The sequence below is a fragment of the Natator depressus genome, chromosome 1, assembly GCF_965152275.1.
Source record: "Natator depressus isolate rNatDep1 chromosome 1, rNatDep2.hap1, whole genome shotgun sequence".
In the NCBI taxonomy this organism is placed as follows: domain Eukaryota; kingdom Metazoa; phylum Chordata; order Testudines; family Cheloniidae; genus Natator; species Natator depressus.
The window spans coordinates 35711632-35724889 of NC_134234.1; the positions used below are offsets into that span (position 1 = coordinate 35711632).

Consider the following 13258-nt stretch of genomic DNA (forward strand, 5'->3'; position numbering starts at 1 on the left):
AGTGCTCCTGAGAGACCCAGCATACCCCTTACTCTCATGGCATGGGAAACCTGGACAGCAGCAAGGAGCACTTCAACAATAGGTTGAGCAGATGCAGCATGTGCCTTTGGCAGATTAAAAGTGCACTGGCACTGCCTTTATGGCAGGTTAGACCTAAATGAGGAAAACATTCCCATGGTCATAGCAGGCTGCTGCATGCTCCATAATATTTGTGAGTCTAAGGGGGAAAAGTTTCCCCCGGGATGAAGAACGGAGGCAGATCACTTGGCTTCTGAATTTGAACAGCCAGATACCAGGGCTATTAGAGGGGGCATAATGGGGGGCAATTTGAATTAGGGAGGCTTTGAGCCAACATTCTGACAATGAGCATCAGTAAAGTGCCTTTCTATACGGCACTCTGCCATGCTTTGTTAACTTGCCACCTTTCATGAAAATTTTGATTACTCCTAACCATGATTTGTAGTCAGCAAATGATCAAATTGCCACTGTGTATTAATTACAGCCACAACCACTGTGTGAGTGAGACAAAGACTGGTTATCTTTCAGAAACTGCTTTTATTAAATAACAATTAACAACACACACACAAGGCTTGGTGTAAAGGGAGATAATCATGAAGGGAAGTGTAACCAGCTATCATTTTGGAAGCTGTCAAAAAGATGGAGTGAAAGGGGTACCGCGGCAGGCCGGGTGATTGCAAGGAATGTGCAGGAGGAGTTTGGGGAGGGCATGAAAAGTGGTTCCATATCAGCTGCAGGAGGGACAAGCATGCATCTCTTCAGCCTGGAGAGTAATTAGGGACTTCAACATCTCTGTTTGCACCTCCATTACTTTTATCATCGGCTCCTGGCCCTTTAGAATGTGCTCCTCACTCTCCTTTCTATCCTGCCTTTTTATTTTAAATTTCTCCTTGAGGGTCTCTCTCCATTCCCTGCATTCTCTTTTTTTGCTCTCTAAGGATTGGAGTGCCTCTCAGAACATGTCCTCTTTGCTTTGCCTTGGTCGCTTCTTTATCTGGCAGAGGCGCTCCACTGGTGCGTAGGGGGTTCCCCTGAAGGCCACATCTGCAGAAGTACAAGAAACAATACACAGAAGCATGATTGTTGGTTCATGCAGGGTATTCAATCATTATAGTAAAATACATTTCTTGTTATATATCAATCACTTTCTCACTGTCCCTTGGTAAGCACACATCTCAGCAAACACCTGAAACATAGCAAGTTCAGCCTGGCTGGGGGTTGGGCATTCAAGATAAGGCAAATGGTCTAGGTGTTTTATTAAGTGGATCAGTGCAGGCGATTAGGGACAATATTGTAAATTCTACCACCATTTTCCACAGGCGGGAGGGTCACTGAAGCCGATATCTCACTCCTGAGGGTGAGCAAGGATGCAAGGGTGCATCTACTGCATGCATGCGGCTTCAGACACGGTGCCTATGCTGCTCATCTGCGTGCCGCTTTGGTCTGTTTACAAGTGATTGCCAAGTGGCAAGGGAAAGTTTCCTACAACACGGGAAGGAACAAAGCAGCTCTGCCAAGGAACCTTTGGCAGAAGATTGGCGAGTACCACCAGGAAATTTTCCTAGAGATCTCTCTGGAGGATTCCAGTGAAATCTTGGTTTTAACAGTGCATTAACACATTGTTCCACTACACTTCTTAGCCTCAGAAGAGAATGTGGAGCACGCTCAAACACAGCTAGTCTTGCACATTTGTATTCCTTCACCCACTGCTACAACATACAGAGCAAAGCACAGCTCCACCTCACATAACTGAGCAGCATCAACTCAAAAAGATTACTTACCAGGGCTCTCCTCTTCTGCATCACGTGCGCCAGAGATGGACTGTTGGGGCTGTCTAGACCCCTCCAGAGTGGAAAAGAGGTCCTGACTCACCATGCCACCGGACGACCCTGCCATGTGCTCTACATTGTCCTCCAACTTGACCTCCTCATCCATGACTTTGTCCTTGGGGTTAGGTCCACTATCTGCCACCCCCAATCCTGCCGAAGTATCCACGGGGCTCTTGCAAGTGGAGGTGGGGGTCGCCAACACAGATGGCGTCCATCCAGCTCCTTACAGAAGCGGCAGGTCTTTAGCACAGCATCAGAATGTCAGTTTGCCCCCCTTGCTTTCTGGTACGCCTACTTCAGTTCCTTTATCTTCGCACAATGCTGCACCACGTCCTGTTCATAGTCCTTATCCAACAAATCACGAAAAATCTGCCAGTAGGTATCTAAGTTCCTATGGAGTGAAGCTAGGGCTGCACAGCCTCCTCTCCCCACAGTGTCAGCATATCATACAACTCAGCTGTGCTCCAAGAGGGAGAGTGTTTGCTGTATGGAGCCATCATGGTCTGTTGGGAAGATGCAATATGAGCTCTATACACCCAGCAAACAGGAAGTGGAATTTCAAAAATTCCCAGGCCTTTAAAGGGGAGGGGGCGAATGCCTGTGTATCTGGATGCACAGCAGCAGATTTCAAACTGCTGTCCAGAGCAGTTAGGATGGGTATTGTGGGACACCTCTTAAAAGCTATTAACAGCAACAAAACCAAGCGCAGTGTCTACACTGACACTTTGTCGATCTAACTTTGCTGAAAAATGCTCTATGCCTCTTAGGTGGTTTTATTTTGTCAGCAAAGCATGAGAGTTTTGCCGGAGGAAGGAGCATTGTAGTGTGTACACCTCCAATGTTTTGTCAAAAAAAATTGCCTTTTGCTGACAAAACGGTGTAGTGTAGCCAAGGCCTTAGGCTATGTCTACACTGCGCGCCTTACAATGGCACGGACGTACCATTGCAGCCGTGCCATTGTAAAGCAAGCTGTATAGCCGCTCTTCATCACAAGAGAGCTCTCCTGTCAACAAAATAAAACCATCCTGAACGAGGGGCGGTAGCTTTGTCACCGGGAGAGCATCTCCCGCCAATGAAGTGCTGTGCACACAAGGACTTTTTGTCATTAAAACTTTTGTTGTTCAGCGGGGTGTTTTTTCACACTTCTGAGCAACAAAAGTTTTAGTGTAGTGAACAAAAGTGCAGTGAAGACACTCTGCTAGAGATCTTGAGTGGGGAAAAAATGATCATGGGAAATGAAACACACTTTCACCTCCAGAAATAGATTGTGAAGGCCAGAGTTGAAACACACCAATGGAGCAGTTTGTTGCCAATGGACTTCAGTTTCTGGAGCTGTCAATCTGGACCCTATCAGAACTATTAAATTCATTCATTTTAAACAAAGAAACATGATCTTGAGAAAGTAACAAAAGGTGCAGTCATTCATCATCCCTTTTCACAGGTACCTCCCTCCCACAAGTCCAATGCTGGCACTGGGCTTGACGAACACTGCTTTTCTGCTCTCTCAGCAGGATGGATCCTGCAATAGCAGCCACTCAGGGGAGGAAGCAGCTCTGGGATTATCCATCAGTAAAGTTAAGATTCTGTCATGGATATTTTTAGTAGAAGTCAGGGACAGGTCACAGGCAACAAACAAAAATTCACAGAAGCCCATGATCCGTCTCTGACTTTTACTAAAAACACCCAGGGCAGGGGACAAACAGAGCACTGCTGGGGTTTTCAGCTGCTCCAGCCCCACTGCTGCTCCTCCTGGCCCCCAGTCAGCTGTTCGGTGGCTCTGGGCTGACCACTGGTAAGATGTTTGGTGGTCAGGGCTGATAGCCGGACAGCTCTTCTGGTGGCCACTATTCCAGCAGCACTGGGGCTGACAGCTGCTCTAGCCCCGCCACAGAAGTAGTCCCTGAAAGTCCCAGAATCAGTGACTTCCGAGGCAGAATCATATCCTTATTCATCAGGAAAAACTGGCGGAGTGAAGCATTACAGTGTGAGATGGTGTGGGTGAGTGGGAGGGACTCTCTACACTTGCACAAAAGTGGAGTGTGAGGGTGGAGTGGGCAGACTAGGGACCGACGTCCCCAGTACTTGTGGTTGTGCCTCACCCTGGCCCATGTTTCAACAGCACTGTGTCTCATCCCCTTCCCTGTCCGTTTGGTGCCCAACCCTCGGGGCAGCCATGGAGTAGGGCAGGGCTTGCACACCTGGCCACGCACCTGTGCTTGTGGTCAGCGTGGGAGGTGTTGGGGGATTTCCTAGGCACTGGGTATTCCTGGAGGAATTCGGCACCACTGCGCATGCACAGAATTTATGTCCCCTGCAGATTTCTCTGCTTCCCCTGCAGAAAAATGACTGACAGGGAAGCAAAGGGAAACCACAAAAGCGGTCATACGACCCTCCCCAGCAGTATGTTTCGGGTACCCAGGGCAGCCGGCAGAGTGGTAAATCACTGTGGGGTAGGGGGCAGGACTGGGAAAGATCTGGCTGATGGTTCCTCCCCTGCGCTGGGCTTGGTTCCTAGTCCCAGCTGGGCTGGGGAGGATGGGACTTTCTCTTCCACTGCATGGCATCCGGGGCTGGGTCACACCCACCCCCAGATTTCTCCCCTGGCTGCAGGATGCTCTTCAAACTGCCCCCCCCCACCCCCATGCTTCCTGCACCCATTGCTCCTCAGTTGCAGGGGAAGGCATCACTGTAGAGGGAGCTGCTCCCCCATCGGCCCAACCCCCATGTATCCAGACCCCCTCGTACCCAGATCCTCCTACTGAGCCTCGCCCCCCAAACTCAGAACCCCCCCTTGCTGAGTTCTATTCTCCCTGCACCTGGACCACCCCGCTGAGCCATCCGCACCCAGATCCCACCCCATTATGCCCCAAACAGCTGCACCTGGTTTTCCGCCCCAGCACCTGGACCCCCACTGAGCCTACCACACCCAGACCCCCCCTGCTGAGTTCTATCCCCCCACACACCCAGACCCCCCACTGAGCCCCACCCACCTTCACCTGGACCCTCTGGAGACTCCCATTATGGTTGCAACCAGAACCCCACAACAAGCCCCTGTGCATCTGGACCCCCCCCCAAGCCACCCACACCCAGATTACCCCACACAGAACCCTCTCAACCCACACCTACGATCCTGCCTGTCCCCACCTGGTGTCCCTGCCACAGAGGGGACAGGCCCTGTCCTTGCGTCGTGTCGGGCTTGGGTGCAGTCTCACTGCAGAGCCCACGTCCCGGGGGGGGAGCTGCACAGTGATCTCCCATCTCTGTGCCGACAGCGGCCTATGCTCCCCAATGCCATGCTGGAGCTACCACATTTATTTGACAAATAAAATAGGCAGAATTTTTCAGAACTGTGTATCATTTAACACAAAATGCCCTCGGGAGTAATTGGTTAGTTGTGACTACAAAGCAGAAAGCCGGCGCTGCGGAGCCCCCGCCTCAGGAGCGTCTTTCCCCCCACCCCCGCTTTGGCGGCCACTAGCTCAGCGAGCCGATTCTGACAGCAAAGCCCCGCGGGCTTCAGCAGTTGCCACTGCGCATGCTCGCAGAGCTCGCGCATGCTCAGTAACAACACGGCGCTCATTCTGAGGGGAGGTAAATTCTGACACTACGGGCAGACGGGGGTTGACCGGGGCTCACCACAGGAGCCAACCCGCTGGAAGGGGTCACCCCCAGCGCCCACCCGCAGCCGCTGACCTTTCAGAGACCCGTTGCCTTATCTTCGCGCCTCCTTCTCACTAACGCATAGACACCCACCTGCAGCCAAGAGCAGCAACGCTGCGGCCTGTCTTGCCGACCCGCTTATGCAGCCGCTGCACGCTGATTGGCTCAGCCGGCTGTCAGTCCCTCGATCCCTGTGCTCGGAGTGGCTTCTCGTGTTGTCTTCGGAAGTAACCCCGCCCTCCCGTCTCTCCTCCTCGCCCGCCCCATCACGGAGCAGCCGCCATCCCTAGTGGGCTGGTGATTGGTTCGTCGTCCCGTCACTTACACGCTCGCCGGTGGATGATGTGTTCCGGAAACCCGCTGAAAAAGGGAGCTGCGCGCGCCGGGCGCCGGTCCCAGGGGCGGGAAGGCGCGCGCCCTGTTGAATTGTTCCCCAGTACCAGGAACGCGCACTGCGCACGGCCCCGAGTCGCACGGGAGCGCGCTTCGTGGTCTGTAGGCGGGAGCCGTTGACGTCCACGTGCCGGGTGAGGGCGGGGCTAAGACGTCGAGCCACTGACCCTGTTGCCTCCGTGCGCCCAGGGCTCCTGCCCCCCTTCATTCGGGGGGCTCACACCAGCCCCCGAGTGGGAGGCTGGGTCCCCCCCCCCGGCAGGGCTAAGGGGATTTTGCCCCGGGGTTTTCGAGGAGACCGTGACATTCCCCTAGTGGCCAGGCGCGCTCCCGGACCCGCCCGCGGAGCAGCCTGGAGGCCTGCGGGCTCCCGAGAGCTGGGGCTCGCTCCCCTCAGCCGGTGGCTCGGGGCCGGTGGCCTCCGCCCAGCGGTTCCTTATGGGCAGCGTGCGCTGGGCCTTCCCCTGCGCCGCCTGGGCCCCGCGCCGGGATGAGTGGCTGCTGGCCGCCCGCCTGGTTCAGCCCGAGGAGAAGGACCGCGTCCGCCAGTTCGCCTTTGCCCGGGATGCCAAGGCCGCCATGGTAGAGGAGGCTGCCGCGCTTTATGGCGATAGCGCCGGGGGGGGGGAGCCGCGTGTAACAAGGGAGTTACGAGGGCAGGAGGAAACGCGAGTCGTGTATTTAACGCAGCGCCAGGTTTTGAGCCGAGTGCCTCTTATGGTTATTAAGAGCCCTGCACGTGCACGGTGCTTTGCCTGTGTAAAACACCAGGTCCCTGCCCCCGGCTGCTGGAAGATACGGCAAAACCTGGCTTTTCCTCCAGCTGAACCTGCGGCAGGGCAGCCGGAGCCAGCACTCCAGGCCCGACACTGGCTTTCTGAGAGGAGTTCAAAGTGTTCGTGTTAATTTATAAAGCTCGACGGGCATGTCCGTACTGGCACTGCATTTAGGAGCAAGCCTCCCAATCCTGGTCTATAGACTTGCAGTAGCAGCCCCCCTCCCTGGGTTTGAGAGACCCAGACTTAACGTGAAGGCAACCTATACGCAGCTGTTTTTTAGGATGCTAGTACAAGGCTTACAAGCCCAGGTAGCACAAGACTGTGGCCCTGGGCTGGGAGTCTCAGTCCCAGGTGCAGTATCCACATAACTGGCTTAGGTCCTTCACACCTGAGATACTGCTTGTCTCACCATGACATGCTGCCATAGTTTAAATCAGCTGAAGTCCTGGAGGCAGCTGCAGGCTGGGCTTTTGCTGTAAAAGAAAAGGGACTGCTGGCATGATGTTCTCTAGTTCAGGGGTACCTCTTCCTTCGCCCTCCCCTAATCCAGAGTAGCCCAACTTTTGACCTTCAGTGTATGCTGCAAGGCACATCTTTTTTGGAGGCAGTTTGAGGAATCAAATACACCAAATCATGACCAGTGTCTGTTGTCTTACTGGTATTAGTTATAGTGGGGGGAGGGGTTCTGTCTGTGGACTATCCACAGACAACAGGTCACAAGGGATTGTGAAAGAATTCTCTCAACCTTGTTGTTTTATAACTTTTTTTCATGAAATAAAAACCAGCAAAAATGTGAGGTTTTATAACTAGGAAGCATACTGTGTAAGAATATGAACTGTGTATCTTTTAAAGTTCTGCAAAGGTGAAGTTCAAGCTTTATATCAAGAATTTGAGTAATAAATTATAACTAATTGTTTTATTAATGATCATTTTTATCATTTTTAACTCTTCTACTTCCACAAGCCCTCCATTTAGCTTTTAAATGATTTTTAACAAAAGCAACATTAATAGGAAAGCTGAGAGAGAGAGTTTTAAATAAATGCAAAGAAATATTCACTATTGCGGGCGGGGGAATAAAACATCCTCAGCAGAAAGGTGATGAGCTGGTGAAAGGAGGGAAGTTCTACTTCAGATAATATGAATCTTTAGAAGGGGGATTGCGTTGTACTGTGCTGCATAAATTATTGATACATCACAAATAAATGCATGTGTAAAATGTATCTGAGCTGGTGAACATTTTAGCTTTTTTATTTATCTCATGCTATGGTTTTTGTAAATAGCAAGTTTCTTTAAGTACATAACTTAGCCCTATTTGCCAAGTAAGTAAACTAGTTGGTATTTCAACAGTTATAAATTGTTCTTTGTACATGGCACAATGGTTCCGTATGCATCATTTTAAACTTTTTTTATTTCATAGGCTGGTCGTCTGCTGATAAGAAAATTAATTGCAGAAAAACTGTGTATACCTTGGAATGAAATACATTTGCAAAGGACATCAAAAGGAAAACCCTTCCTGGCGAATGACATCCTCGGTAGCCATCCCAGTTTCAATTTTAATATCTCTCATCAAGGGGATTATGCAGTTCTTGCAGCTGAGCCTGAGCTTCAAGTTGGCATTGATATAATGAAGACTAATTTGCCAGGTAACGTATTACTGTTACCAAAGCAAATTTTAGAGAGTCTAACTATTGAATATTTTAAGGTTTCCATAAAAGTTAACCGAAGTCCTTGCAATTTAGTGTTGTTGAAATAGAGAGAGTTAGCTAGCACTTTTGATTTTTTTTTTTTTTAAACCATTGATTTATTTGTTTGTTTATTGCTGTGAAGTCTCTGAAGTATATATTGCGCTTTTTTGTTGCATTTCTGATTGTGGATCTTTCTATTTATCTTTCCAAGTTTGAAATACAACCATGGATCAGTAAGTCCTTGATCCTGCAATGAAATCAATAGGGGCAGGCATCTGCAGAAACCTCATTGCAGGATTGGATCCTAAAAGATTTTTAAAATACTAAGCTTCATAGAAGCTTCCAGTTAGCTCATTCATTGGCATACATCTGAAAGATAAGTGGGTTGTAGATTAATGAAATGCAGGACAAAACACTATAAAAGGAAACTGTCTCAATGCATTCCAAAAAAACATGCAATTTTATGAAGAGCACTTCATAAAGATAGCTCAGATTTAAACATGACTGGATTAAAGGAGAGAGATACTGGAATTTACATCAGCAACTTGTTTTTCTGGCACTTATTCCCACTGTACTAAAAGCTGCTTCAGAAAATTTACAAGCATAACAAAAATGGTCTGAAACTATGGACATGTTGTATCATTTCTTGTGAAGAAAGTTTTTTTCTGCAGTTTCTCCACAATCTTCAGTTTGTCCAGTATTCTGTGTCACAAGAAATAAAAAATAATGATAACTTAGGTACAAGTGATCATGACATGATCATGTTTATAATATGTTAACAGAATAAAGTTCAGACCAGTAAAGCATATATTCTCTCACCCACAGGTGCTTGGTGCTTTAAAAGGGCCAGTTTCATAAAGCTGAAAACAATTATGAGCCAAATCATCTGGGAGGAAGAATTTAATCAGAAAAATGTGAATGATGATTGGGAATTGCTTAAGAACACTTTACTAGATGCCCAAAAAGCCACAATGGAGGAAGAAGGCTGTATTGTTTGCGGGTTTTTTTGTGTTTTGTTGCTCTTTTTTTAAAAAAAAGAGCAACTCTAGAAGGGACGTGAAGGCAGGTGAAAAATAATATATAACAAATGAAAGAAAGGGGAAGTTGATAGTAATGAATATAAATTGGAACTTAGACACTGCAGAAAATTGATAAGTGAAACAGAGGGATTCAAGGAGAAATCTATGGCCAGCAGAGTTAAGGACAACGAGAGAGATTTAAAAAAAAGAAGTATATTAGGAAAAAAATCTTAATAATGGTATTAGTCTATCACTAGATGGAAATGGTAGAACCAGCAATAATAATGCAGAATATGCTGAAGTTTTCAATAAGTATTCCTTGTTCTGTATTTGGAAGAGGAACAGACTACTTAGTCTCATCATATGATAACACTCTTTCCATTCCAGTAGTGTCTCAGGTGGATGTTAAATAGAGGTTACTAAAGTTAGATATTTTTAAATCAGCATTTCTAGATAACTTCCATCCAAGAGATTAAAAATCGGCTCTTTTAAAAAAGTTTTGGAACACTGAGGAAGTTCCAGAAGGCTGTAAGAAAGCTAATGATGTGCCAGTATTTAAATAAAAGAGTAAATGGGATGACCTGTGTAATTATAGTCATGTCAGTCTGACATTGATCCTAGGCAAGATAATGGAGCGGCTCATACAGGACTTGATTAATAAAGAATTATAAGATTTTTATGGAACATAGATTTTTGTCAAACTAATGATATCTTTTTTAATAAGATTATAAGTTTGGTTGAAAAACACAACAGTGCAGAGGCAATAGTCTTAGATTTGTGTAAGGCATTTGACTTGATACTGCATAACATTTGATTAAAAAACTAGAATGATATAAAATTAATTTGGCATATATTAAATTAATTAAAAACTGGGTAATTGATAGGACACAAAACGATAGGGTATCGTCATCTGGTAGGATCCTGCAGGGATCAGTTCTTAGCCCTACTCTATTTAACATTTTTATCAATGGCCCAGAAGAAGACACAAAATCATCAGTGATCCAGTTTGCAGATGATAAAAAAATGGGGGAGTGATAAATAGTAGAGGACAGGTCACTAATTTACCGTGATCTGGATATCTTGTTAAATTGGATGCAAGCAAACAATATGGCTAAGTGTGTGTGTAGGAACAAAGAATTCAGGCCATACTTACACCATGGAGGACTGTATCCTGGAAAGTGGTGCCTTTGAAAAAGATTGGGGGCTGGGGTGTTGGGGAGACACTGTGGACAAAAGGGCTAATATAATCCTTGGATGCATAAACAGGGGAATCTTGAGTAGGAGTAGAGAAGTTATTTTACCTCTCTACTTGGCAGAGGTGCGACTGCTGCTGGAATACTGTGTCCAGTTCACAAATCAAAAAGGATGTTGATAAAGTGGAGAGAGTTAAGAGAAGAGCCCCAAGAATGCTTAAAGGATTAGAAAACCTGCCTAGCATTGATGGACTCAAGGAGCTCAATCTATTTAGCTTAACAAAGAGAAGGTCTACCATAGAAAAGTAAAACATGATCTAGTGGAGCTATACAAATTCAGACTGGAAATTAGGTGTATATTTTTAACAGTGAGGGTAATTAACCATTGGAACAGTTCATCAAGGATCATGGTAGATTCTCCACCACAGGCAATTTTTAAATCAGATTGAATGTTTTTCTGAAATATATGCTCTGAAAGCTTCCCCAAAATAATTCCATGACCTGTGTCATATAGGAGATCAGGTTGGATCTTTTGGCATTGGAATCTGTGTTTATGTATGCAAAAATATTTTGTGAGAATCACACCATCTATGTATACATAATTTAATAATTTTTTAAGTAATATTTATAAATATGCACTGAGATTGGAGAAACAATTTATTACGATGGTCAGTTTGGGGTTTGACAGATCTGGCCTTGATATACAGAAACTTTAAATAAGGTCTGGCAATATCAGGGTTCTAACCCTGTATTTGCATGCAGCTAAGTCCTTGTTTGGGGCTCAGTTCAGTCTCTCAAGACCCAGACTGTCAAGGGGAGGAGAAGGTACAGTTCCTCAATAGCAGTAATTGGAGGCATTACCTTGGAAAGATATATTGCCTCCTGAGAGATAAGGTGGATAGGCAGCACCTTGCCACGCCTTTTAAAAAGCCTTTCTGTTTCAAAAGGCAGGGGACAAGGCCCCATCCATACACCTTCCTCACAGGGCTAGTTTGCACTGCAAACAACATTAGTTGGTCCCTTTTCTTTGTACACGGGGAAGCTGACAGATTATATGTATCCATGAAGGCTATGGCTACACTAGCACTTTTGTCGGTAAACTTACGTTGCTCAGGGGTGTGAAAAAAGCCACACCCCGAGCAACATAAGTTACACCGACAGATGCGCCAGTGTGGACAGCGTTCTGTTGGCAGGAGATGCTCTCTCACTGACATAGCTACTGCCACTCATTGGGGGTGATTTAATGATGTCAACAGGAGAGTGCTCTCCCATCGGCATAGAGGACTACACAGGAGATGTTACAGCAGCACAGCTGCATTGGTACAGCTCTGCCGCTGTAAGGTCTCTAGTGTAGACATAGCCTTAGAAGGAGCTGTGCAGGTGGGGGCATTCTGTCCTCTGCTGATTTTAACACAGTTCTGTAAAGCAGGCACGATTTACTGCTTGGCACTTTGAAAGATTTTCCTTTTAATGGCATAGGCATTCATGCTCTCTCTCCTCTCTTTCTCTCTCTGGTTTTTATGTAGATACTGGTGTATACTGTGGTTTACAGCCATTTAAAATCCCTGTTTGCTACCTTGTGTTTAATTGTCCAAAGCCTCTCCATTCTAGAGCAAAGCAAAAGATCAATGTGAATCACTAACAGATTGTTGAAGTCATTGTTTTTCCCTTCCCACATCCATTTCTAGTACGTAACAGAGTAAAAACAGTAAAAGTATAAAAAGACATCTAGATGGCAGTTAATGTCAAGATTAAAAACCACACCCTAGACTTTCAGAAAATCGTTTTAATAAACGACATTAAAAGAGCAAAAGCCAGATTAACGTGTACTGATTAAATGGCGTTTTAAATGCATTTCTGTACTCTACCCAACTGGTCTTATGAAACTAATTGAACTGTTTTGTTCTAAAAGCAGCAGATCTTTGCCAGAGGGAAGATCGGAGATTTAATTTCACTTTTGTTTTTCAAAGACCATCCTCACCATTTTTCCTGCCCTCAAATAAGGAGGGTATTCCAGTGTTTAAGGGGAAGTTTTATGAGCAGCTTCTCAGTTTAATAAAATTATATATTACTGTTATTTAAAACTGCAGGAGTAGCTGAAACGCCATAGTATCCCTTTATCATCTTCCTTTTTACTTTTATCTGTTTCCCCCCATCACCACCCTCCTTTGGATTTTGTGCTCATTTTTTCCCTAACCCATCTTGTTACCTCCTTTTTGGAAGAGTTTCCTAATTTATCATCTCTCCCTTCCCTTAAAAATATATGGTGAGGAATGTTCATCTGGTTATGGAAGGCCAGATACACCCTGGTCCATTGCTCTTTTAATGAGCCAAAGGAAGTCACTTCAAAACAGCCTGAGGTGATCCTTTGCTTTGTGGCTGAATGTTCTGACCCATGTTCCTGGTGTTCATGGGACCTGATATGTGCTTTCATGCATTCCATGTCTGTGCCTTCATTAAAGGGCTATACCTGTGATATAGTGCCAATGTCAATACTAATAGTGCATTGTATCCATATTAGCGACTCTGTGTTGGTTCCTCTTCTGCCTCATGTACACACTTGTGCTGTATTGCATCATTGCAGTTGCCTTTTGATTACCTGTCCCTCAGTTCCCAATATAGCAACATGAAGCAGTGGCTTGTGGGGTATTTTGAAATCAGGAACACTGTGTGAACCCTAGG

General features: G+C 46.3%; 1 protein-coding gene and 1 long non-coding RNA gene across 4 annotated transcripts in view; one reads left to right on the forward strand and one right to left on the reverse strand.

The window, feature by feature from the left end:
• Positions 1 to 541: 541 nt before the first annotated feature.
• LOC141990355 (uncharacterized) lies at positions 542 to 5771 on the reverse strand. 3 transcript variants are annotated; one of them, XR_012640160.1, is made up of 3 exons: positions 5541 to 5771; positions 1800 to 2350; positions 542 to 1062 (listed from the first exon to the last, which is right to left on the reverse strand). It is a non-coding gene; the product is annotated as an uncharacterized LOC141990355 (long non-coding RNA). The 3 variants fall into 3 exon arrangements; XR_012640159.1 differs by having other exon boundaries at positions 5601 to 5770; XR_012640161.1 differs by having other exon boundaries at positions 1800 to 2192; positions 5601 to 5765.
• Positions 5772 to 6177: 406 nt separating this feature from the next.
• AASDHPPT (aminoadipate-semialdehyde dehydrogenase-phosphopantetheinyl transferase) overlaps positions 6178 to 13258 on the forward strand; it is a 57807-nt gene continuing 50726 nt past the window's right edge. Inside the window, exons 1-2 of the mRNA XM_074957358.1 lie at positions 6178 to 6482; positions 8097 to 8322. Of these exons, the coding sequence (XP_074813459.1) occupies positions 6339 to 6482; positions 8097 to 8322 (370 nt within the window). The 5' untranslated portion in view covers positions 6178 to 6338. The remainder of the gene's footprint in view (positions 6483 to 8096; positions 8323 to 13258) is intronic.